This window comes from Odontesthes bonariensis, chromosome 12 (assembly GCF_027942865.1).
Source record: "Odontesthes bonariensis isolate fOdoBon6 chromosome 12, fOdoBon6.hap1, whole genome shotgun sequence".
NCBI lineage: Eukaryota > Metazoa > Chordata > Actinopteri > Atheriniformes > Atherinopsidae > Odontesthes > Odontesthes bonariensis.
The window spans coordinates 4,954,007-4,980,482 of record NC_134517.1 but is presented as its reverse complement, the minus strand read 5'-3'; the positions used below and the strand labels follow the sequence as shown (position 1 = coordinate 4,980,482).

At 39.8% G+C, this 26,476-nt stretch overlaps 1 protein-coding gene across 2 annotated transcripts; it reads right to left on the bottom strand.

Annotated features, from left to right (window-relative positions):
* Positions 1 to 1,219: 1,219 nt before the first annotated feature.
* mrasa (muscle RAS oncogene homolog a) lies at positions 1,220 to 25,849 on the bottom strand. Of its 2 annotated transcripts, none has more exons than XM_075478957.1 (6): positions 25,559 to 25,849; positions 9,370 to 9,624; positions 8,656 to 8,809; positions 6,290 to 6,389; positions 4,833 to 4,912; positions 1,220 to 3,747 (listed from the first exon to the last, which is right to left on the bottom strand). In XM_075478957.1, exons 2-6 carry the CDS (start codon positions 9,560 to 9,562, stop codon positions 3,648 to 3,650), a joined length of 627 nt encoding a protein of 208 aa, XP_075335072.1. In that variant the 5' UTR covers positions 9,563 to 9,624; positions 25,559 to 25,849; the 3' UTR covers positions 1,220 to 3,647. The 2 variants fall into 2 exon arrangements, with proteins under 2 accessions (XP_075335072.1, XP_075335071.1); XM_075478956.1 differs by having other exon boundaries at positions 9,370 to 9,628; positions 25,559 to 25,848.
* Positions 25,850 to 26,476: the final 627 nt, after the last annotated feature.

The following is a 26,476-nucleotide window of genomic DNA, read 5'->3' as shown; positions in this document are numbered from 1 at the left end:
ATCTTGATCATTGTTCTTGATCTTGATCTAAATTGGCTGTATTATGCACTGTTTCACCACTACAGCCCCAAACATCCTTTATTATAGAATAAAGTTGAGAACTCTCTGAAATGCCTCCTTGACTTTCATTATATGAGTTACATTACATAACACTTAGCAGACTTTTTTTATCCAAAGCGACTTATAAGAACACATTATTGGTTACAGTCTCTGGAGCAATGTTGGGTTAGTTGTTTTGCTCAAGGTCACTCCAGTCATGGATGAGGGTGTAAACAGAGGTAGCCTAATCATGGGATTTGAGCCTGCAACCCTGTGATTTAAAGGCCAACTCCCTAAACATTAGGATGGCTCGTTAACATATAGCATCTGCATGCCATTAACTTATGATTGGTAATGCAAATTGGAATTTTTCTAGTCTAGATTTAGTATTATACACACACATTATTATTATTATTTTTTTTTTTGTAATTTTTATTTTTTCTCTACCACCATTATTGTTGTAGAACATACACAATGATAATTCTTTGGGTGGGTATTATAGGTGTCCTTTGTTGTTTTTTTACTTGTATTTAACTTTATTTTCATCATTATTATTGTTGTTTCTTACATGTGCTTTTTTGTTCTGTTGTTCACCGTTTGTAAAACTAACAAATTGTGCAATAAATGTTTTAAGAAAAAAAAACGAAAAAAAACCACAGTACGCGAATTGTCTGAAAACTCTTTTTTTCCTGTCATAATTCAAAGTTCACACAGCCCTTCACATACTGACAAAGTCTGACAAGATGTACACAACTCAACTCGTGACTTCAACTACAAAAAAAGAACCCCCCTAAACAAGAGGACTTAATTTGGCTCACATAATCCAGGGTCAAATAATTTGCTATATATTCACTTTAAACATTTATTTTTATCAACAGGTAAAAACCCAAGTAAAATGGACAGCACCTGTCTGCTTGAAGTACATAAAGAAAATAACTGATTCCCCAATTTGCTGCAAGTTAGAGGAGAAGACTGCTCCCACTCTCCTGTGTGTACAGTAAGAAGCTGAAGCCAGCAGCAGGTCAGTTTAGTTTAGTATTACCCAAAACAAGGGAGCATGTTGCCAGGCAGAAACAAAAACCTTTTTTTTTTTTTACACTGTTTTGACCCATTGTGTACTTTTGTTGTCACCTTTGAAGCCATCCACATGAGCTCCAGTGAAGCTGAAATCCATTTTCAGTTCAGAAGTAAATTCATTTTATCTTGATCCTCAAAAAGCATAAAGCTTGGGTACTCAAAAAATAAAAAAGGGCAGGGACACAATGAGGTAACATAGACTGTAATAAATTATTGTTGGAAAAAAACAAAAAAAACAAACAAAAAAAACATTTTGCAAGAGTCATCAATTATACAAAAATGGTATCAAACACACGATGTAACATTTTCAAACACATTGTTCTTTTTCTTCTTTTTCAGCCTTTGTGTCTGTTGCTTCACTGTTAAACAATCCTTTTTTTAAGGTTTTGAGTCCTCCTCTGAAGTCCTTTTAACAGTAGTTGTAGATTCATTCTGTGTTCCTTCTCGTTGAGGCTCCACTTCCAGGCGAAGGTGAATTTGTATTCCATTTATCAAATACGAAATTAGACTTTTCATAGGTAACCTTCTCAATTCAAAACTGGCAAATGTGGAGCTTAACTTTCTATGCTTTTCTAAGGATAAAATCCCAAATGATTTCATATGTTACAATCAACGCCAAGGCAACAGGCATACGCAGGCACACAAGGCTACAACTCTAATCAACTGTTTGCTTGTTTTGTTATTACATTTTACATTCAGATATTTTTTTTTCTGTGCCTTTCAGTTGACTTACAGTTTTGAAAAGAAAATGACATGCCAATAGGAAAGTCAGAAATTGTATTAAAAGTGCAAAAATGTATTCCTTCAAGAGTAGATGCACATCCAGACGAGAAAGTTGTCCACCCACACTAAAGTCCGATAACAGTACTTGCCATTTCATAGGTTATTAAATTGTACATTTTCCCAGCCACCTCCCTATGACAAACATGGATACAATGAATGTATTCCTGCTTCACCTGTGAGGTTTTCCTTCAACTAACATGGTTTGTAGCTACTGAATGTTAGCATGGCTTCAAGCCAGAGGCAGTGCCACACTGCCCAGTTCAGCTAGTCTTTGTAACAATGACGTATTCCCAGGGCTACAGTATTTTTTTTCCTCTGTCCTTTACCGAGCAGGACTCATCCATTAAGACAGTCCTGAATTCAGAGGTGGAGTTGGAAAAGCCCCTGGATTGGAATAAAGTGACATCACATTATTTTGGTTAGTGGCCAGTGCAAATCAGCTTCACCAGCCCGTTTCAGCTCTGAAGCATGAAGCTCTCATCATCCCTTATCTATTCTATTTATTTATCGACTTCTATAGGATTCTTTGTAAAACAGCAGTGAATTTATCTACTTTGCCACCCATATTTAGATACTTTTTATATCACAAATATTTGTTTTACACTTTAAGATACAAAAAATATGAAAAGAAGTTTGTTATTTGTTAAGAAAGGAAAGAAATACATGAGTACTACTGCTCATACAGTACTGATCAAGGATCAGCCACTGACAATGATTAAAGAGGCAACCAAACCATCAATAACTAGTTTCAAATAATTGAAAGGGCAAATAAAGTGGCTCTTTTATACTGTCCATGTACATGTGGGAAAATAATCTTCAGTAAAAATCTCTGTAAACTTGGCTCTTAACAGATCAGTATTGGTATAAACCTTATTACATGTACTGTTAGGATTTTTTCTCCATTTTTTTTTTTTTTTAATGTTACAACACATAAACAGCCCATATGGCCACAATAGATATGTCACATTTTCTCAACACATCACATTTCCTTCACTTGTTACCACCATCTCCCAACTGACATCACAAAACCAAAGCATGACCACGAAGAACATGCTATTATCGTTGCACTCGCACTCCACGTAACAACATACTAACGTCCTCCGACACCAGCATAATCACCACCATCGTATTCATCCACCGTGCTTAGAGGTCCACTCTGCTATGGAAGAACACACAGAAGCCAGTGTGGGGATGACGGGGCTCTTCTTCCACAAGCTGCAGGAGTGTGACGTAGAAAGTGATGAATAGCACTAAGTTGTCTGTGAAACACAGGGAGCCACTTTGAGCCAGTTCCTCCCTTTTCCTCCATTCTCTAAAGAAGACAAAAGTTGTCACCCGCCCCCCGCCCCCCAAAGTTTATCATCTTGTGCAACTTTTAATGCTGAGGTCAAAAGTTACACTTGATTTAGAATCAATTAGGTGACCAAGTGGTTCAGGGTTAAATACAGAAGAGGGAGGACAAGGGGTCAAGAAAAACCTTTGAAAGTGAGGAGAGAGGGTACAGCACGCATTCCAAGGCCTTGTGAAGGGCTGATGGGACACCGGCCACGTGTTTCAGGTTCATCTCAGCCTTCGTCATATCCATCAAGATGTCCGGTGACCATCTCCCCCCTCCTTTTTGTGCTCCAGCAGTCGAATACTGCTGGGGAGTTCCCTGACATCCAAAAGTGTGTTGGTGTGCGTGTGGGTTTGTGTGTGTGTGTGTTGTGCGTTATGACTGACAAGGAGAGTAAAGGGGGGGGGGGGTGTCACAATATGGCACAGTGGAACCTGTGGGAACCCGTGGAACGCTCCGCTCTCCATTTCATCTTCTTTTTCTTCTTCTGGTTTCGCTCTGGAACCTGTTGTCTGCAGGTGGTGAGAAAGAAAAGCATTGGCAGAGCAGGTTGTAAAAACAAAGAGAACTCAAAATTCAGAATCTACGACAAAACAATGAAAAGGCAATCATACAAGTCAAAGCTGGTCTCAAAGGAATGTCTCTACAGGAAGTGAATTACCACACTGTAAAGACTTAGATAAAGAATACATCCCTCAAGTCCACTTAAAGTTACCACCAGCAGCTTGTTAGATAAGCATAGCATAATTGTGCTACAATTGGATGGATGTATTCGATTCTCAGTGTTTTTTTCAGAAGTCTTTCTGAGGAGAACAACCAAACAAAGAAAAGGTGAACCTGAACAGACTGGCTGAACAATCAATGATGTCATCATTACACTTGGAGCTAAGCCATAAGCTGCGTCACCTCATTGCTCACAGATGACACATTGAACTAATGATACATCAATCATATTTTGCATCCTTCTCCAGTAATGACTGGGTTTCTTAAGTCTGGCCACAAGGGGGCATTGTGGATTCATCCAGGTCATTTTCTCAGTTTCGGTACATTATGAAAGATGAGACCCCCCCACTCACACAGCTTTCCACCAGACAGGTAGTCTTAATACTAGTCTTCTACTGCTCTGTATGTAGGTATACATACACATACAAACCTTAAACAATGGGACAACAGTTCTTTTTGCCAATTGGTCCTGATAAGACTTCACCAGAAGAAGAATATGACCACATAGAAAATATATACTTGCATATTCTGGTATAAATAAATGAAATTACATGTCAAGATGAGAAATTGTTTAAACATTTTTCTCCTTTTCTTTCCAAAACCACTTTTACTAACCTAACATGTCCAGCATTACACTCCTCCAATGCCACTGTCCACTAAAAACAGTCAAATACCCCCTGAAAAGGTTTGAAATGAACAAAATAAGCTTTCGCCATAAAATACAACTGACTGCACTCTCATTTGGAAGCTGTTATTTCAACCTTAACCTTCACAGCAAATGACTGTCTTTTGTTTTCTCAAAATATTTTGTGAAAAGATTTCTTTTGGTGAAAATTTGAGATCAAGTGAAAACCTCAAGTGAACCTGAAATTACCTTATAACTCGGACCAGTTCATGAAAGGCTTTGTCCACATTCATTGGGGGATCCTTGGCACTGGTTTCAATATAAGTTATCTGAGGAAACATGAAGAAATATTCCAAACTGCAATATGAGCAACTTGTTTATTATTTTTGGAATTTACAGTACAGGGAAACATAAAAACAACTATTAAACCCTTGGAAAAAGAACAACCACATGCTCCACAGTGGAGAATCAATAGTGGACACAATGTTCCAGTCTGATTACCCGGACCTGGCATTAAATCACATCCTATGAGTCATGGACAGTATGGAGCTTAATCAGCGACCTCTGATGCTAGTAAGCGTGGGTTGTACTTATTCTTTAGGCAGCATACAAACAATGGAGAAATGATCAATTAAAGTCAAATGTGATATCATGAGTTCTGCTAAATGAACCCTTATTAAACAAAGTAATTCACCACCACTGGAAAAAAAGCCTACCCTGCAGCTTCATTTGCCCGTCCCTCTTGCTGTTAATAGTGTTCACTTTATCTGTATCATTAAGCTTATTTTAGCTTTCAGTTTGGTATGAATAGTCACTGATAGGCCAGCTGTGGAGTTAAATAAATCCTGTCGAGGAGAACTTTCGTCTACCTCTTCTTGTTGTTCCATTTATCACGTAAGTTTATGATGGAAGAAAAATCATTATTTTTCAACTGGAGAATCAGAAGCTGTCATTGGATGCACTCTGAAGTTATTTTCCCATAGGCTCTAGCATTCTCCTTGTTGCTGAGGATTTCTGGTTCTGTCCTTATGGGCGATCCATTCTTCAGCTCTAACAAATCTAAAATGTGCTAATGCCAATTTACCAGCTCAGAAATGTCACCAAGGTTTTTAAAATCTGGTGTACAGCTAAATATAGATAGATTTATCTGGTGTAGATGGGCTTACTGGCTGAAATTTCGTCCTTCAGTTGAAAAGTTGGCAGTTCTATACTCAGGGCCTCGACAAGTAGGCAAGACGGAGAATTCCCACATTACCCCTGATGCTCATGGGTGTGATTGTAGAGGAACAAATTGTATCATACTGAATATAAAGAACATACACATAGCTATATTTTATAAATCAGTCCTGTACGAGTGTCTGTGTAAATGAATGAATAAGCACATTGTTCATCACTTTTCAGAACTGAGACAAGGTTTAAAAAGATGTTACACAAGTTTGAACCATTTAACATTCAATGAGTAGCATTTTCATTTGTTTGGTATTGTTACATAGGTTAACTTAGATTCCAAGCTTTAACAGTTCATTTCAATAAGAGTTCTCTGATTTTGGATTCAGTTACTTTAAATATAAGGACACCGCTCTGAAGGCAAAATGTTAGCTTTTTAAAACTCACTGAAAGACCAATAACAAATAAAAACTGGTGCTGCACATGACTAACAGTAAATCTGGATTCAGGAAGTGACTCAGGAAAGGTTCACCACTTACATTATGCTTTGCAGCCATCTCTTGGCCCTGGTCTGATGTGATTTTTCTCAGATGGACTAAGTCCACTTTGTTTGCAACCAGCACCATAGGGAAGGCCTCCCTGAGAGCGAGAGGAGACAAACAGAAAATGTGAGCATTTCTGTAAAAATATACAATTCATATTCTAACCTCCACCTTAGCATAGTTATCAAAGTGTTAATATTCCCCAGTCACGCCTGCTGGATTAGAGAAAATTTGACCGTCTTTGACTGGCTCCAGTAAATTTGGGAAATTATGGGGCCCATTCTTTCAATTTGTTAAAGGGACACTATGTAATAAATTAAGTCATTTATTAGCTCAAATCAACATAATCATTCATAAGTTAGTCCTCATTGGTGTAAAATGATCTCTGTCAAAAATCTCACTTATCCTCCTGAGTGAAGAATAACTTGTCTGTATCTACATAGAGCAGGTAAGCTCTATGGAGGCTGCCATGTCCTTCCGGTCTATGAAAAATGACGAAGTGCCGAGAGGGACATAAAGCACTTCGAATCGCGATTTCCCCACCAGGCCTACAAGCAGAAATGACGTCATTGTGACGTCATTTCCGCCAAATGGCTTATTACAGCCGCTAATGCTAAATAGATTTTATTCCTTGGCACATATGTCTTTGTGTTCATTAGCTTTCTTATTGTAAGTGCATCATCTTCTTTTTATTATTATTCCTATGCTCCCCCTGGATATCTTCTTTTTGGCGTTATGCTCACATTTGTAAATTGTTATTTTGTTGATTTACTAATAAAGTTTAAAAAAAAAAAATGCTAAATAGATTTTATCTCGTAAATGATCCCACTAATAATGCATTGATTGTTACCAAACTTCTGCCGTAGTACACATAGGCTCTTAACTCACAAAACGAGGCATTAGAAAGTTTGTAAGTTTACCGGGAGTTTATTTACCGCTGCTAATGCTCCTATTGCTAACGCAGGCTAATGCTAAGGCTGCGTCGACGTCACTTCCGGTAACTCCCGGAATAGGACTAATTGCATTGCTTGCACACCAAAGGAGATGTTATGTTATCTGACATGTTATCTGTCATCTGTATTTATAGTGTTGTTGTATGTGTGTTATATAATCCTTTGTACTGTGTGTCTTGATTTCTTTTTGTTTGTATGGACCTTGAGTCTGAAGCTATAGCTTCTTGAATCTTGACACATTCCGCTTGCCGTAGTTCAAGAAGTTGCAGCGCACATTTGAAAACGTGAGGCGCTAGAGAGCAAATTCATTCAACTTTGCAAAATAAAATTGCACCACTAGATGGGGGAAGAAATTACATAGTGTCCCTTTAAGAGGACAGATCCTTCACTCACCCCTGACTGATTGACACGACTGAGGCAACAGAGGTGCCATTACTCTGTCTTGGGATGTCTGCTGCTATGTCTATTGCTGTTTGTTACCTGACTGATGTGCCTGTCCTTCTTTTTTTTTGTCTATATTTTTTTTTCAATTGTCTGGTTCTGTCCTAGTCCTAAAAAAGAATTAATTATTTCTAAAAATGTATTTATTTTATTATTACATTTTTTATTTGATAAAGTTGTTCAGGTATGCAATAATATTTCAATGACCACTTTCTTTTTTTGTTGTCTAAAAAGAAAGAATGTATACTAAACTCTTTGCAAATGTCTGAATGAAATTGTATACATCTGCAAAACCCAATAAACAATGTTTAAATTTTTTTTTAAAAAAAGCGTTAATATTCTTCAAGATTATGTCAACAACAGGTGTGGGTCAGGTGAGGGTGTATACAGCTTTTGCAGTAACATTAAAGCATAACTTTGTGTCTCAGATGCTCAAGCACACTAAAAAGTGTAAAGTTAAACGATCCCAAATAATATGATAACCCAAAATCATAGTGGCACTTGAGTCCTACCACCTGACAAAAGCATCCCTGACCACGTAAGCTCAAACTGACCCTGACACTTGACAGGGTAACTGAGACCAAACAATCCATCTGACCGCTCACTCGTAAAAATCTTCACCACTACATAACCCACCTTTATTCAGCAGACCAAACCAACTCAGAACTGATTTCTTCGTAGTTTCTCAAAGACAACAAAACCATCTACTGTTCATCTTAAAACCAGTTCATTCAATCCCAGAAACAAACAACCCCATACACAGTAAAATGTGCCATAATTAGATGAGCATTGCAATACAATCCCGACTACGCAGGAGAAGTCATGACATGGCTTTATCAGGTTTGTTATTCAGAGACACAGTCATAAAATCTTAAGTACTGTTACCTGCTAAACTCATTCAAACAGATTCTAAATCATACCTCAATAATATTCCTGTTCTACATCATAAGGCCAAGTTGTTGCATCTACCTGTCTTTGACCCGTAGAATGAGTTGATGGAATCGGTCAACATGTTCAAAACTGGCTTTGTCTGTGACAGAGAACACAATAAGGAAGCCATCTCCTGTCCTCATGTACTGCTCCCTCATGGCACTGAACTCCTCCTGACCGGCTGTGTCCAGTACTGGGTAGATGTGGGGACACAAATGCATCACTTCACACAGCATAGGACAAACATATATACACGTACACTCACACACAAAAAAAAAAAGAATAAATAAATAAATATTATATTACATTATATATTTCCTATTAATGAAATTTTGTCTTCTTGTAAGAAGTCGTTAATTGTCATTATAAATATCATACATAAAAATGATCAATTATACATTGTACATCAATTAAACAACAACAATATTTCCATAAACTAATAAATGATTATAATAACACTTTTTCTCTCATTTGTTAAATGGATTTCCAAAGTAAATCGGTATTTTACAGGGGGACAGCAACACTGTTTTAAAAGAGTTTTCCCACATGCAGGAAACATCAGCAGTATCTTCTTCTTCAGGTTCCTAATTCTGTTTGAGAATAATTCAGAACAGAAATTAGCTACCAGAAGAGTGAAGTTAGTAGCTTCAAACAGAGTTAACTAATTTGACACTGGCAGACAAGTTCAACTGAAACCAAAAGGGAAAAAAAGTAAGAGAAATTTGCATGGGAAACTGAATCCTTGCTCCTCACCATCCAGTATTGCCCACTGTCCATCTATTTCAGTGTGTTTAAGATACGAGTCTTCGATCGTGGGGTCATAATCTGGCACAAAGATCTTCTGGAAAAATTGGATGGTTAGAGCACTTTTCCCAACACCACCATCCCCCACCACCACCAGCTTGTATGTTGGCAGGTTGTCGCTTGGCACAGCGCTGGTCGCCATGGCTACCTCAACAGTGGTGGTACAGGTGGGAAGTAGGCTAGTCGGCGGCTGATGAGACACACCTGGCTGAAAAGGAGGACATAGAGAGAGAGAGAGAGAAACAATGGGAGATTGTCAACAAAGAAGAGACGGAAGGAGAACAAGGGAGAGAGGAGTTAAGTTTTTTTTGTTGCAGCTGCTTTCTCATCCCCATGGAAACAACAGATCACAGCTAAGAATTGCAGATCAAAGCGGAGAGATGGAAAAATGGACAAACGACAGACAGAAAAAGTTCAGCTCACAGTTTTTCTATGTGTGAGTGATGGCCATTATAATCCAAAGCTTCTCTAACCTCGGAGAAAAAAGTCTGAAAGTAAAACAACTGGGAAACAGATCAGGGAAGTATTCCTGATAATTAGTAGTATACACGACTGTGGGGAAAGATGGAGGCAAACATGAAAAAAAGCTTCTTTTTTTTTCAAATTATTCTTCATGCATGCATGTTAAGAACTGTGTATCAACAGCAGGTCTTCATCAGGATCACAAAAGTGCACGTGATATGAAATCCACCCGAAGGAACTAATCATTCAACCCAGAGAGGACATGCCAAACACGCTCAGCTTTTTAACTTACACTGGTATATGTCCTGGCCTCTATACTTGAAGTAGACCTGCAACAGGTAAGACCTCCTTACAAGTACTTCATACAACCCCATTAAAAAAGGAAACATAAGAAAATATATAATGTATCCCTTTAAAAATGTTCTCAGCATTTGTCTGCATCAGAAGTATCAGGAAAGACATTCTGGATTTGGTTCTTCGTTTCACTTTGATGTGCCTGATGTAAGCCCCCGTCAGATCCGCCATAAGAGCTGAAACAATGCACTTTTTATTAGCCAGGAAGTAGTGCTGCAACAAAGTTGTCAGCTGTTTTAGCATTTTAGCAGCTTCAGTGTTGAATGTAAAGCTTATTTGGTGTCATGCTCAGAAGGGAGTTTTGGTATTTTGCGATAAACTCAAAAGATCAGAGAGGTCTTAAAATGCTCTTCATTGTTAGCCAGACAAACGGCTTAAAACTGAGATTTCCAGTAGAGAGCAACAAAAAGCTTTTACTGTGAAGCAGATGGTGGGAATGAAGCAGCATTTGCGCCTCACTGTTATTATGGTGACAGTCTACCAAGATATGGGCAGCATAAAAATAAGTGGAAATAGTAAAAAAAAAAAAAAACACAGCCACAGTCTGGTTCGAGTCAGAAACCAGACTAATGACATCTTGCCTCTCTGGCCCAATATAAGCACAGAACCAGAAGAGAAATATGATGACTCATGCATGAATGGATTACAGTGTCTTGTAATTATGGCTTTTTCAACATAAAAATAAAAATCTTCAGCAGAAGAGTGTTTTCTGCACAAGTTAAGTCTGTGCTCAATATATCAAAAGTATCTAAAACTTACAGCTTGTAGAGTACTCAGAGTGCCAAATGTAACATGATAAAATGATATATTTCAGATCACTAAGGGTCATGACTTCCTGGAGATGCTCGAACATAAGCCATGCGATCACATGCTGTAACAGCACCAACCTCCAGTTACATTTGGCTGCAAAGCCATGTTGTAAAAAATTGACCACCACACATGGACAGAAATGCACCAAAAGTGATATTACCATCAACCTTGTGAACAATGTTCATCAATAAGCTTTAAAATTAATTATGGAGTTCCACAAGGCTCAGTTAAGTCCTACAATTTTTAACCTCCATATGCTGCCACTTGGTAATGTTATCAGGAGACATGGAGCCATTGTCCACAGCTATGCTAACGACAAACAGCTTTAACTGATGTCCCTTTTAAATGTTTAGGATACTAAGTCATGGACAGCAGGAAACTTGGTACAACTCAATCAGGACAAAACCGAGGCATTAATCACAAGTACTGGTGCTCAGAGAGAGAAAAAGAACATGAAACAAGGAGCTCTGGCAATTAATCCATCAGAGCAAGCACACCACAACAGAGATGTAACAGTGCTGCACACTTTTATTAGCTGCAGGCTTAACTGCTGTAACGCTCTGCTGTGTGGTCTCCCAAAGAGAAGTATATCACAGCTACAACCAACTCCAAACTGACCAGAAAGAGAACTCCCATCACACTGATTTTAAAAACTGTTAACTGGCCTCGATCCTGGTGACAGGACCCTCAGGTCTTCTGCAAGAGACATTTTGATCACACCCAAATAAGAACGAGAAGCTGTGCTGAGGCTTCCTGCTGATGTTTTAAAACCAAACTCAAGACGGACCTGTGTGGTTTAATTTATTCTGCTCTTAGTTTGGTTTATTGGACTTTTCAAAGTTTATGTCTCATTCCATTATTTGACTGACTAGCTTAATCATTGACTGTGGTCCTACAGTACTGACAGATTTGATATTTTGCACAATTCTGGAACTTTTTTTTTTAAATCTAGCTCTCGTGTGTCCTCACACACATTTTTCTGTTGTTGTTTGTTGGTTTTTGAGTAAAGAAAAACAAAAGTTTCCTCAGTTCTGCAGCCTTTATATCGTGTGTCATTCCCTCCATGTAAGGCGTGTATTTCCATTAAGAATTGTTTTTATTGTTTTTACATAAACAAAGTCGGATTGAATGAACTGGTACAGACCTGAACTAACTTAGTCCAATCAAGACACCCTAATTACAGCAATATTTAGGCCATTCGTGGAAGAGTTCCTTTCCACATTCAGTTAGCATAATCGTGGCCTTGCTAGCGCTTACATACAGTTGTGACAGTAGAACCTCTTTCATTTCTACGGTTTTACATGTCAGGACATAATAGAAACTCATCTGATCTTTACCAAGTGTTAAATTAGGTAAATACAAACTCAGATGAACAATATGCGACTTATTTAAAAAAATGTTTTTACACATATTTGGCATTAATTACTTCGCAAAACCTTCATGCCAAAATGCAGAAGCAGTGTGTGAAAAACTAAGCGCACCCCATGATTTAGTAGCTTGTATCAGCAATAATATGACGTAATAACTGTTTTTATTAGTCCCTCATAGCTTTGTGAATGAAGTCTGTACCACTCTTTCTGCCTTAGTTCATTGAGGTTTGCAGCATTGGTTTATGCACAGCTCTTCTGCTGTCGGTTTGGTGCTGTGTTTGGGATCATTTGGGATCAGTGTCCTGTTGAATGATCTAGCCACAAAACAAGCCCAAATCATCAGCCCTCCACCACCGTGCTTGAAATTTGGTATGAGGTGTTTGTGCTGATATGCTGTTTTAGGTCATAACTCAGCCCAACGTTGGGAGAAAACAAAACCTCTGTAAAAAGGACACTTTTCCAGCAGTCTCATGGTGTGTTCAGATGAAACAAACCTAAGCCAAGCTTCCTTCTTGTTTTAAAAGAAAGGAGATATATAATTCAGATTACATTTGTTTATTTTTTATTACCGACAAAATAACGAATAAGATGCAAATATAGACATTTTGATCAACAGACATTTGCATCTATACTCTGTGTGCAGGAGCCCGATTTCTAATCCAAAAGAAAACTTAAATTATGACAAGATTACCTACACTCCAGATGGATCTGGATTCATTCTTATTGCCTCTCAACCTTTAGAACTAATCAGCAGCAAAAGGCATGAAATATGTAGCTAATAATAATCAAAATAGTAAATAACCACCTGATAGATCTTTCATTGACATGGAATTTAAACTAACATACATCAATAATTTGTAGATAAATTGCAAATAATTGTATTCTGATTTTTTATTTACATTTAACGAAGACTTCTTTGGAAGTGTGGGAAGGACAACTTCTAGAATTTTTTGGCTTTTCACCATACCTGTACTAGACAGCATTTTACATCAAAGATGTACTCTTTCCAAAGAATTTTACATCTATTGTTAAAGAATGAAAATTCACGGTGTTCTGTGTATGGCCTTTATCTGTAGGCAGGGGCCACTGAATCAAAGATAATCATGTGCTTGTCCAAATATAAAAAGAATTCCACAGGATGCACTTATTCCCACAAAATTATACTGTACGTTATATTGAGAGTAGGGCAGGGCGCTATGTTGCATTCCAAATTTATACCGATATCTTTTTTAAACAAGGTATAAAACAAGACAGTATGATTAATATTTAGTCTCTGCTTTACATAGCCTGGCTTCTCTGTAAAGCCTCATCAGTATTTGTATCTCTTCCCTTAGTCGTTACTTCTCATTGTTGCCAACTTCAAGTGTTTGTCACTTTGTTAAGTCTAAAAGCTGTTGGGGAAATATAGCTAAATACAGAGTTTTCTACAATGTTGTTGTGATTACAAAACTAATAGCTAATCACGGTGGGGGGGGGGCTGAAAGGGTTCAGTTGTTCTGGAAGCACAGCTCTGACAGAGGTCTCAGTGGAGCTCCAGTCTATGCAACACTCATTCAGACAATGGCTCCCATTAAAGAACAAGAAAATAAAATTAGCTTCAGAGACATTTTGGCTGTGATATATAATGCACAGTAAATGGCTTTACACCATGTATTCCACACACTTTACACAAGTGGGAGATTCCATTTCCATCTTCTCCTTTTTGCCATGCATCTCCTTGATTGAAGTTTAAAACAGACAAAAAAGGCGCACATTCACTTACTACTCCCACTACACCGCCACCCACGCACCCATTCCTCCTCCATCCACCAGGAAACAGCTGTCAGCTGGCTGTAGTCCATCCTTTCCTGCTCAGCACAATAGGGGGAAGGAAGATGTTTCCTTCCTTTCCAAAGTCAACCGGTCAGACTAACAAGTCAGCCTGCAGCCAGCCTGCAGCCAAGCAAAGAATTTCTGAGCCACATTCCTGATGTTAAAAACCTTCTTCTGTCAAAGTGTCAAAATGCCACAAAACTAGGCATCTGGACCGCTAAAACATTTAAAAAAAACACTTGAAATTATACAATTTTAGCACTTTGGAAGAAGAAATGAAAAAACACAGCAGCCCCTGCAAACACCAAGCTATCCCAGTACCTGCTACCAGTGTTTTTGTACACTCGTCATGCATGGGTTGGCCAAGCTGAAGCCAAGTGGGGTCACAACTCTGCAGGGTGTGTCAGGATTTCCCTCAGAGTTTCTTTGGTGTGGTGAACAGTTTGCCGAAACACCACTAGCCAACTCAACCAAAACTGTGGGTTTGGCCACTGCTACATTAACACAATGGGAGGTAGCACACCGACTTTGGACAGGATTGCAATCCAATCTGTCCATAACTGGTCAAGCCTTCTTAAAGAGAGGATGGCTGTAGTTGAAACTTAATAAAAAAAATAAACAAAAAACACTCTTACAATTTGGACCTTTAAATTATTCTGGAACCAGTCTGAAGATGCTACAACAGACTGGGCCATGCATTTGGAAAATTATCCACACTTGAACAAAATTTCAACTTTAATTATTTTGTAAATCCGGCGTTTGTAGTGATAATCCGTGAAATCGAGTAATTTCCCCTTCATGCAGCAAGAAAAAAGAAAAGGGGTATCAGCAACGGTCCATTTTCTACGGAAGCCCAGAGCGGACGTGGTACGTACAAACTTTTTTTTGATGGTTTTCTTGAGATAACAAGATAATTATGTTGTTATCGAGAAAACAATTATCGTTTTCTCGAGATAACGAGATAATTTACCGATGGTTTTTGAGATCACGAGATGACCATCTTTTCTTGAATGCTCATGATCAGTTTCTCTGTGTTCTTAAAGCCTTTCCAAGAACGGACTTAAGCTGAAAATGTCAGATTTTGGAGAACCCGACATAGATCAACGCATCGGATTTTACTTCTGTCGAGTTCTAACACAGGCTGAAATTGCAATTTGTTTGTCTTGTAGAGATAACTTTCATATCAGCCCGCATCATTTAAGGAGACGGCTGGCTCGACTGCAGCTCAATAGGCGTTTACACCCAAGTGATCCTGCTGATATAGTCAACTTCATCAGTGACCAGCTGAGGGGACAAGGCCGTCTCCATGGTTACCGAATGATGCACGAGAGGTGCCATTATCGTTTCGTTATCTCGAGGAAAGGATAACGGCATGATTGGTGTGTGTTAAACCTGATTCCACTCTTCAAATGCTTGTCACACCAGCGGGATTTGCATTGTGCATTTTCACAAGCAGAATTGTTACACAAACGCTCCACATTTCATGTTTGATTCATAGGCTACTTTATTCAGTTTTCAATGAAAGGGGGGTAAAAATGGCTACACCTTTGCCAGAAATACATATAAACAGGGGTTGACTGGGGAGAAAAAGTGGCCTCGAAAACCATCGGTAAATTAACTCGTTATCTCGAGAAAACGATCAAAAAAAAAAAGTTTAGACGTACCACGTCCGCTCTGGGCTTCCGTAATTTTCACCACATATGCCACCACTAACATATGTGAACATACGGGTACATTTACGTTTAAAATGGCTGCAGCTGGTTTGTTTGCACCTTAGATTTTGTGTTCAGAGACGCAACATAAAGTCTCTCTGGGAGCAAGAGAGAAGTGTCTGGTTGCTGCTTTGAAAAAACTGAAGGGATTTCCCTGTTCACATAGGAACAAATCAGCAACATAACTCACAGAGCAGGAATAAGGAACAACACACCCCGGCCTGTAACGCAGCACTGATATTAACACTCATCGATCATTCAGGGGAGATCTTTAGATTAAAAACATTTCTTTAAGATTTAAACTGCTCGTTGGACTTAGTCAACATTTATCAATAAACCTGATAGATCTTTAAAGGGGACACGTGTGTTTGCCATTTTGGTGTCTGAAATCACTATAAGCTTGAAAAAACACAACCCCGGCTCTTTGGGGCCACCAAGTCTGGAAATGTGTCATCCAGTGAGCCAAAAAGATTCACTGTGGATTTCTACATCACATCTCCGGCTCAAAGTAGAAATATCCAGCCTCCTTGTGTTTACCTCCAACCAACTTTAATTCATGCTGCATCTCAGTTTGAAGTTTTGTGCTTTGCTATTAACAGCCAATTCCCATCAGCAGTTATAGAGTTCACACAATCATTAAATGAGCGAATAATGCTTTAACAGACTTTTGTCTAACGTTTATGACAAAATTATCACTTCTAATTGTGTTCTTTAATTCTTTTTACAAAAACAAAATTAAACATTTTAAACATTTTGGTTAAATTTTGCCCAGAAACATGGACAGTTCTTCACATTAGCTGACAAACACTTAAAAGCCATGGTGCAGCGCAGGGTTCATAAAACAAGAAATGTGATGAAGGAATTTAACAGCAACTCTATCAGAACTTCAGCCTTCCCATCTGTGGTGCAGTGTTTCACCAACAAGGGCTACTTTCACACATGACTCGAGACAAGACGCCGCCTAAAAGGCAGCCATTACCGTCTCTTCGAAGACAAACTACAAACGAGAGAATTGTTGAGTCTTTGGGAAACTTTGGTGTGCCACAGTGTAACCTGAGATTGCTTTGTGCGATTTCGCTCTGTGAACTCTCTGGCTAGATATTGTTTACCCACTTGTACGATAACAACGGGCTTCAAGAGTATTGAGTGTAATTTGTGTCCAAATGTATGTTTGCAGTGTAGCTCAAAGCCGTAAGACTGATCTGACAGCAGACGTAGGGCGTCCTTAACCGACCAATCATAGCGAACTGTACGTCGTGACACTTTCTTACACGCCTGCATGTTGTGTTTGTAAAAACTTAGAAAACGCATGGACAGCCATGGCTGAAAGCCAAGCCGACGAGCTGGTGAAGAAGAGGAAATCCACCTCTGTAATTTGGAATTGGTTCGGGTTTTCTTCTACCCTAACCCACTGCTGCTGGTCCACATCAGGAATGGGAACAGCAGCAGCGGCACCATCCACAGCACATCCATAGCGGCGCACGGGAGAAACTCACGGCCAGCAGCAGCACTCTCGGGTCAGATGAGGAAACCGCTAGCTCGTAAGCTAACTACGGTGCAAGAGAAAAGGGATGCACCGCGACCGTGACAAACATTACACAGTTGAAAAGTATTCCTTTAGGGCGCTCTGGTGATGGCAGTGCGTGACTGTGGCTGCAGTAAATTAACATGCAGCGTTGCTCATCTGTTGCTAAATGGCATCATGAGGTGGAGTCAAGTCGTCATCAGTGGTTCGTTTTTCTGTGTCAGATGTCATTAATTAGATCATTATTTTTCATCTTGAATTGGGTTACAGTTGAATTACAATGTGTTGATTGCCAAATTCTTTCTTTTACTCCTTAGCTCTTCTGTGGTTCAGCATGTCGACTTAACTCTACTGTAATTGGTCTTTTTTTTTTTTTTTTGGATGGAAGATCGTGATAAAAAAATCGAAATCGTGATTTTATGCAAAAAAATCGTGATACAACATTTTTTCCCATATCGCCCACCCCTAATCTGAAATAAGACGAACCCCGCTGGAGAGAGGATTGGAGAGGAGTTGGATGTTCACATATGCCCCTAAAATGAGTTGCTTTGGAAATTTACAATTGAAAATGGAAGTGTTGTAGTGTATATCTGTGGTACTCTGATCAAAGCATGGCAGATATTTCCTTAAAGGGATAGGTCGCCTCTTTTGACATGAAGCTGTATGAATCAGAATCAGAATGCCTTTATTGTCATTATACATGGTACAACGAAATTTAAAGCCACCAAAAACAGTTCAAAGAGAGTGCGATATAAAAATATATAAGTAATGTAAAAAAAAAAAAGGGAAGGGTGTAAGATGCAGAGTTTTTTTTGTTACGGTAATAAAATAAATAAAATATGGTGTTAGTGGTAATAGATAAATAAGGTGTTAGTAGATTCAAGTATATAGATACTAGCAATAATATACCGTATTTCCTCGAGTTATAGCCGGGCTCCTAATAGTAGCCGGCCTCGTTTTGTAACCGGGTGTTGTGAAAAATCTGAGAAATAGACACCGGCCCCGTTTAGTAGCCGGCCCCTTTAAGTAGCCGGTGCGTTTTACGACAGACGTGAACGGGCGTATGGCAAACACAGAACTTTAAACAAGGCGCCGAAACGAAAGTTCACTGTGGGATTCAAACTTGAGGTGCTTAAATATGCCGCAGAAAACTCAGGCGAACAAACAGCCCGTCACTTCAGCATAGATGCCAGGCAGGTGAGGGCTTGGAAGAAACAAAAAGACGCACTTGTCGATGCGGCGAAACTGATTTCTCCGAGGAGGGCTAGGATTCAAGGCGACGGGAGGCGCCCTGTCAGTGAGGAGATGGAGGCTACTCTCACTTGCTGGATACAGGAACGAAGGAAGAGATATCTGAGAGTGAGTCGACGAATGATTCAGGTTAAAGACATGGTTGGTAATCCTGTTCAGAAACACATTTTGTAATACTGGGTGAAATGGTCCATCTATCCTGAGAGAAATCTATACAAGATGTATTTAGAAAAAGGGACGAAAATAATCAGACCTCTGTGGCAGCTGCAGGACTGAGAAAAAGCTGACCAATCCGAGATCAGCGGGACGCTGATCTCGGATTGGTCGCCTACAAAAAACCAATCAGATGCCTCTGCTTTCTGCCTACGCCCCCCTCTATGAAGGGAGAGAAAATAGCACCAAGCGATTGTGAGGTCTGACTTATTCCTGCACAACGATTTTGTGATGCAAATGTATTACTCTTTTGAACGCATATTGTTTTGAGAAGCAAAACGCTTTATTTTTGTGGCCCCAGCCAACTAGCCGGACTACCTTCATCAACGCCAAAACAAGGCCGGAACTCGGCTCACAGGATGCAGTGGGGGGGTAAGAAAATGTTCATAAATAATATTGCTAGTATGGGATGTCATACAGCTTCATGTCAAAAGAGGCGAACTATCCCTTTAAGACGTCAGGTATTTGTGTCATTTATAAAAAAGGACCCTGATACGTCTCCTTTAACTTGAGGACCCGTTAAACCTAATTCTCATTTTCTTGGTTAAGAATCCATCTGTGGGGGAAGCTGCTATCTAAACATCCATCCATTAGCTATAGGCCTGCTTTACCCTGTAGAGGGACCGGAACCCAACCCAGCTGACAGCTCCATACTGCCAATTCAGAAATAGCATGTAACCTGAAATCCACGTGTCTGAACTGTGAAAACAGGCAAGAATTGACACAGGCAGGCTGCAAGCAACCAGCAGGTTCACACCCAGAACCTCCCTGCTCTGATGGAACATTGCTGATGAATGCACTACCAAGACGCCCCCACACGTCACAAATATTTCAGCAGTGCGCTGGGACTTGCAGGGGCCATGTCCTGCTTTGACCTTCGTCTTCACTCAGATCATTTTGTTTTCTTTTACTGGCAGTTGAGGAATGTCACCAAGGTTACAGTATGTCAGGACTGACCCCCCCCCCCCGACCCCACTGATAACACTGAGTGAAGGACTCAGCACATGTGAGCAACCACTTTCCTGGTGGAATTGGGAGAAAGAAAGAAATGCAAGAAGGTGGTAATACAATGTTATATTAATTCAGTGTCTCCTGAACATCTCCAGAGTTCATATGAGGAAATGGCTTAGATATAAAACGGGTTTAGATATACATGAATAAAAGCTCTAAACAATGAACGCATCATTTTACCTTTTAAATTGTTAATTTTTAGCTTTTGGTAAATTCATATCACGCCAAAATAATGCTAGAAATGTTGTCCAAATTCAAGTTTTTGAGGAAACTGTGTTAAACTTGATGAATTTCTTTTATTTGTTTTTTTAATTCTTCATAAAACTTGGATCGTTACTGAAAAAAATAATTTTGAAGGTATTATATAAATATTATATAAAAATCCCTTCGTCCTGCTCCTGAGAGCATATATCAGGGTGTCTGCTGTCACCAGCAAGTGTAAAACTCACCCAAAACACAACCCTGGTATCCATTTATCCTGATTTTGATTTCTAAAGTACATCACTCTTTAAGTTGACTCCGCCTCCTCTGATAAGCCACGCCCACTAAATTCCCCCACGCTGGACGGATGAAGCCACCTTCTGGTGGAAATGTTCTGCTGTCAGCTGTACTGAGGAGCATGCATCTTCCATCTGGCAGCAGCCTCAGAGGATATCAGAGCCCAGCGGATAAACTCTCTCTGAGGGGAATGTTCCAGCAGATTTAGCTAAAGACTAAGTGAAGCTTTCTAGCTGAACAGTTCCGTTCTGTAAATCAGACAACCTGCAGCTGTGTGGATAAGGTGCGTTTTCAACACAACGCCGGTCCTCTCCTCACTCTCGCTGCTACATTGAACGCCGTGTACCGCTCTCGGTGGGTTAATGTTTCATAATCGGCATGTTTTTGAATGCAGTAATTTAAGGTAAACATGCGTTACTATGAGTTACGCCAGTGGTCCCCAACCGTTTTTGCACCACGGACCAGTTTAATGTCAGACAATATTTTCACAGACCGGCCTTTAAGGTTAGAGCCGGTCGCCGCATATTATGCAGAGCGGGCTTGGTGCATGGGAATCACATGTCGCGATAAATCCATATTTTAAGTATGTCTCCTGGTATTGTCTGTTAAATGCAGCTTTCTTTTTCTAAGTGGTCATAGGCTCTTCTTCTGTCTCCTCACTGGGCCTTTTCCCCTTTGCAAAGAAACTTTCCAAAAACGTCTGTTTTTTTTACCCATTTTGCTAGCTTGTGGGTTTAATATTAGCGTTAATGTCTCATGTGACCAAGACGAGCATTTTGACACGTGTCAAGAGTGAGTCATAGATGGATGTAACGGAGAGAATTCAGTCATTTTTCTAAATAAAACATTGGTCCTCATGCAAGGACACTTTCGTATTTTTATTCTAAATTTCTCTTAATTTTTTCGTAAGAAGGTCTCATACGAACACGCCACATCAGATTTAACAAGCGCTCTTAACTTCGGAAAAAGTGTGTAAACGACCTGCGTAAATGATGAATCACACCTGTGCGTATCTAAGTTCACGTGCACAAGGATAGTAGATTTGCATACTCCACGCCCAAAATTATACCATATAAGGCTGTGCTTCCTCGCTCCTGTGCCAGGAAGTGTTGAGTCATGAGAATGGCATCAAGGCCATAAAGAACAACTTTAGGGGCTCTGAGACTGAAGTTCTGCTTTCAGAGATCCAAAAAGGAAAATCTGTCATTTTTAGCAGTGTCAGCAGTGGAATTACGGGACCTGCTAAAGCGAAGAAATGGGAAGCAATTACGAGTGCTGTTAATACCATGTCACCGAAATAAAAAATAAATGGTTTGATATGAAAATGGCTTTAAAAAAAAAAAAAACGTCTCGCCATGGGCAGGCAATCGATGACTGCAACTAAAGCCGTGCAATCAGTTGTTGCCTCATCATGATGGCACTTTGATGGGGTGGTCCATGAGGGGGGTCTTCTGGCACCACACCTTCTGGTCTGCCTGGGCTGGTTCAGGTGGAGACCCTCGTTCATGGCAATATTGCACCATGAACGAGGTATGGAGACACACCCACCTGGCCTTCAGCTCAGTGCGCTCCACGACAGCACGGGTGCTTTGATGCGTATGTGTGTCTCGTGCTCCAATTATGTTTGGCAGTCCAGCCACGGCATGAAAGTCCCTCTTAATTTGTACTTGTTGGACAGGTGATAAACTGATGAGAGTTTTGATGACCAAGGGGAGCGCACGACTCACAGAGGACTGGGACACCCCCGATCCGTCTCCAGTCTCCCTCTGAAAGGTTCCAGTGGCCAAAAATCCAAGGGTGGTGAGGACCTGGACGTAGGGTGGAATTGGGTTTGATCCCCGTGTTTTTCTTTGGAGTTGTGGCTCTAGCAAGCTGCATATTTGTAGCAGCACAGTCCTTGGGAATCTTAATCGCAATGTCAGCCATTCGTCTGTCTCCACATGGATATCTACACGGTCTCTTCCAAGAGCCTGACGCACTAAGGAATCCAAAAGTAGCAAGTCAGCCGCTGAGCTTCCCTTTACAGATTCAAATGAACCTTCAATTAGTGCACAATTTAAGTCAAACAGAATAATGTCAGCATAATTATGAGGTATAATGTATATTTATTTATGTTTTCTTCAAAGTAATTAAATATACAATCCATTAGTCAAGCAAACTTGATTGGAATAACAGCGGACTATTTTACGAAACTCCTACGACAGGTCTGGATCACTCGTAAATTCTGTTCGTACCTGAAAGAAAACGTAAAATACGAAAAGATTGGTGAATTCTCTTAAATCACTCGTACGCACGACTTAAGAAGAAATCTGTGCGTACGAACGGTTCTGAGGCCCATTGTTCAGACTCGGATAATAAATAAAACAAAAATAATGTAAGTTATTTATTCTTTCTGTGTGGCCCGGTACCAAACGACCCACAGACGGTACCGGTCCGGGGCCCAGGGGTTGGGGACCACTGAGTTACGCTGTATACATCTCTGGCTTAATCCATTACATCACATTGTTTAGTAGCATCTGCTGCTAATTTGCAGTTCAACTGCTAAACTATTTCCCTCTTAAATCAATAGAGTAACCATCTTCATCTATATATAGAGGTGGATTGGGAAGGGGTGAGTAGCTGCTAACCTCACCCAAAGGGCGGGGGTTGACATTGCTGAGAAGAGGTGTCTAAACAGAGTGAGACAGAGAGGCACTGTGTTTAAACCAACAGGTATTTTGTTATTATTATACATCGCAACAGCACCTCAGAAATTTGTGTCAAACTGTTAAAAAGGGCATAATATTACCTTTATAATCAGGCAGCAGAGTGCAGTGTCAGTATCATCATCATGATGATGTGGAAACGTCATAATGAAAATATAGAACATTTTCTAGAAATCTATAACGTCACCATTTCATATTTCATGTTCCTTGCCTGACTAAATATGCAGAAGAACTGGCTGTGTAATAGAAAAAAAAAACAAACAAAAAAAACGATATCATTCTTTAATACTGAGAAGACAATATGACTTGAAACAAATACTTCACTATATGACATTAAGCTCAGCTGTATTAACGAGGCTGTGTTCTGTTTTCTGCACCTGCTGGTTAAAGATGCACAAAACTAAAACTTCCTCCACATGGAACGCAGCCGTCAATAATGTGGTTTTCTTTGTATTTCAAGTCCCAATGTTGGATTTTTTCAGCCTGCCATTTATTACAGTCCAAGCAGTCTTTTACGATACTGACATTGCGTATGTTGACATTGCAAAGAACATGCATTTTTTGTAGCGCTTATCCATGTTCAGTGGTTTTCTTTGTAGTGTCCACCGCTTTTTAAAGCAGGTCATTTTCATTAAACGTTCTCATGTATTATAATGCAAACAAGGACGCCAACATTATGTCACTTTGTTAAAATGCTTCTCACTGTTCTCAGAGGTAAATATTTAAAAAAACTTGTGTAAAAACTTGAGAAAGGCCACACTGGCCGAAACGTTGTTTGTGAAATAATATTCAGCATGATGGACAAGAGTGTGCGGTATCTTCCCCTTTGAAATATTTCTGAATGCCATAATGTGGGGGAAACATGCAAAACTGACTCTATAGAAGGGCTGCAAGGTATATTGTTTCAAAACAGAGGGCAGTTATTCATGTGAAAACAATATCATCGTAAAGATTCAACAAATAATTCAAACAACCTCAGAAAGAGCAGTAATTATCTAATCAAATTAAACAGTTACACTACGAGTAGACTTTCTGTTCTTCAATATCTACTAAATTACACAGAACAACACACAAATAAATAGATCTATCTGGAAAAATTCAGTCACCCTTAAATTATTTTGAAGAAGAGAGGAGCATTTACATCAGGCTTTGCAATTAAGGAACTTTGTGGTAAAAGGACAAATCAGCTGTTTTAGAGTTAAAATACATCCACATAACATAAGGTTGCATTTCTTTTAGCCAAAAGGTTCTCCTTCTCTGCATGTCTCCTATGCTCACTTAAAGCCTTCATGGAACCAACTCTGTGTTTTCAAAATAATTCAAATGAACTACGTGTATCCAAGAACTCCTAAAGCGACGTAAATCATGTAGAATACAGAAATATGTCACATAGATGAGTCATGAAAAATGTGAACCGCCCCAAGCTGAACAGTAACCTGATGTGTTGAAGTTGACTTGCCCGACTTGACTCTGCACATCCTGTGACATGCCTGAATGCACATGCGCATAGCATCCAGCATCTTCATTTTGCTAAATACGTAAAACTGCAACCTTTTGGCCAAAATGCCTGCTTTTCTACACTCTAGGCCACACTGCAGTCACACCATGAAAGGCCATATGTGGCACCTGTGGGTGACACTACATACATGAAAGGACCAACCTGAGGCTCAGCATCTAAATAATCAGCAGCCTGACTTTTCTGTTTATGATGGAGGAATTAAAAGGTTCCCCCAGACAGCCAGATGATCTAATGGTTTAAGATGTTATTATCAGAGATTAACGCAGTTGTGGCTGTGAGTACTTCTCCCTTTCTGCACACTGACCGACTGCTGCTTCTGAGTGATCTCATGCGATGATTTGACACACGAAGAATCTGTGTTCTCCGTGTCCGGCGCTTAATATGCACACCATTCCTGCCTCAGAGCCGCCGTGTGTACACAGCTGGCCGGGGAGGGGGGATAAAGGCCGTCGTGAAATCCATCTACTGTACGGGGTTTTCTTTTCTGACAGACGAGAAAAGAGAAGACAAACGCCGTGTTTTTCTTTCGTCCCTACGGGGAATTTCTGACACACCGAGCCAGGGCCCGTCTGTGTGTGAGCATGAGTGAGCAGCAGCATGGGAAACCGACAGTAGCCGCCCCTGAATAACGGATTTGGCTTGCTTCATATTTCTCTTCAAGTTAACTCCAAAAAGGAAATTCCCCTCTCGGTATCCAGTCGTTGATATGCTCGATTAAAACCAGCTAGCCTCCTCTTAGCACAATGTCATTAATCGGTTAGCTAGGCTTTGGGAAGTTGGTGATACTGAGAGCTGTTTGGGATTTTACATGAACGGAAGGTTTTGCCTGCACTGTGTCTTAATAGAGACACGACAATTCACGACTTCCACAGTCTCACGAGGAAAAAACCACTCACCGATACGAGCTTCTCTGTCGTGGAGCCAAAGAGACGTCTTCACATCGACATATTCCTCCTCCTCATCTCCGTCTTCCTCGGCTTTAAACCAACGCCGCCCTTTCGCCACAGACTGGAACGTGCTGCCCACATCTGCGAAACAATACTTTGAGTAGCTAATCTTTGTATTGCAACAGCTGATGCTATAAATAGAAACGTCCCAAAGGGGTGGACAAGGTTTTTCTTAAGAGCTCAAGAAAGATGTTAAAGGGCTTAATCTAGATTTTCAGTGTGTTACCATGTCTATATTTACACAAATGTGAGAGCAACGCCTTTATTGTCTTTCTCGACTCTTTTTTATACTATTTTTTCAAATTTAAAGAAGCAGTGACAGAGTTCCCCTTTTTTTCTAGAGAAATGGACTGTTCCCTAGTGTGGCGGACTTCTTTAAAGGGATAGTCCTGTCACATTGAATTTAGGGGGAGTTGAGTAGATTCAATGGTGGAAAAGAGGAAACCTGTTAGTGTGCCTACATCATATATGCTGCTGTTGTATGTTGTCAGACTTCTGTTTCGGGCACAATCATTTACATTACATTTGCTTTAATAAATACATATGACTGGCTTTTTTTGATAGCCCTTTTGAGAACAACTCAAAGAATTTCACATATGATTATGGCTTTATGATCCACAAGATGTTTTATTTGCTAATGTAACCATCTCATTTGCAAGTCATTTTAACTTCTTATCTCAGGATTACATGTCAAGATTCCATTGGCCAATTTATGAGAAAGTTTTCTTCTGGCAGGATTTCACGAGTTGCATCGTGTACCAAAGGCTTCCTACTGTTCTTTTCACCTGATCTGAGTGGTAACAAATAAACGGGATCAAGTGATTCAGCACTTTTTGTGGTCTTTCTTTTTTCAGGAACCAGGCCCAG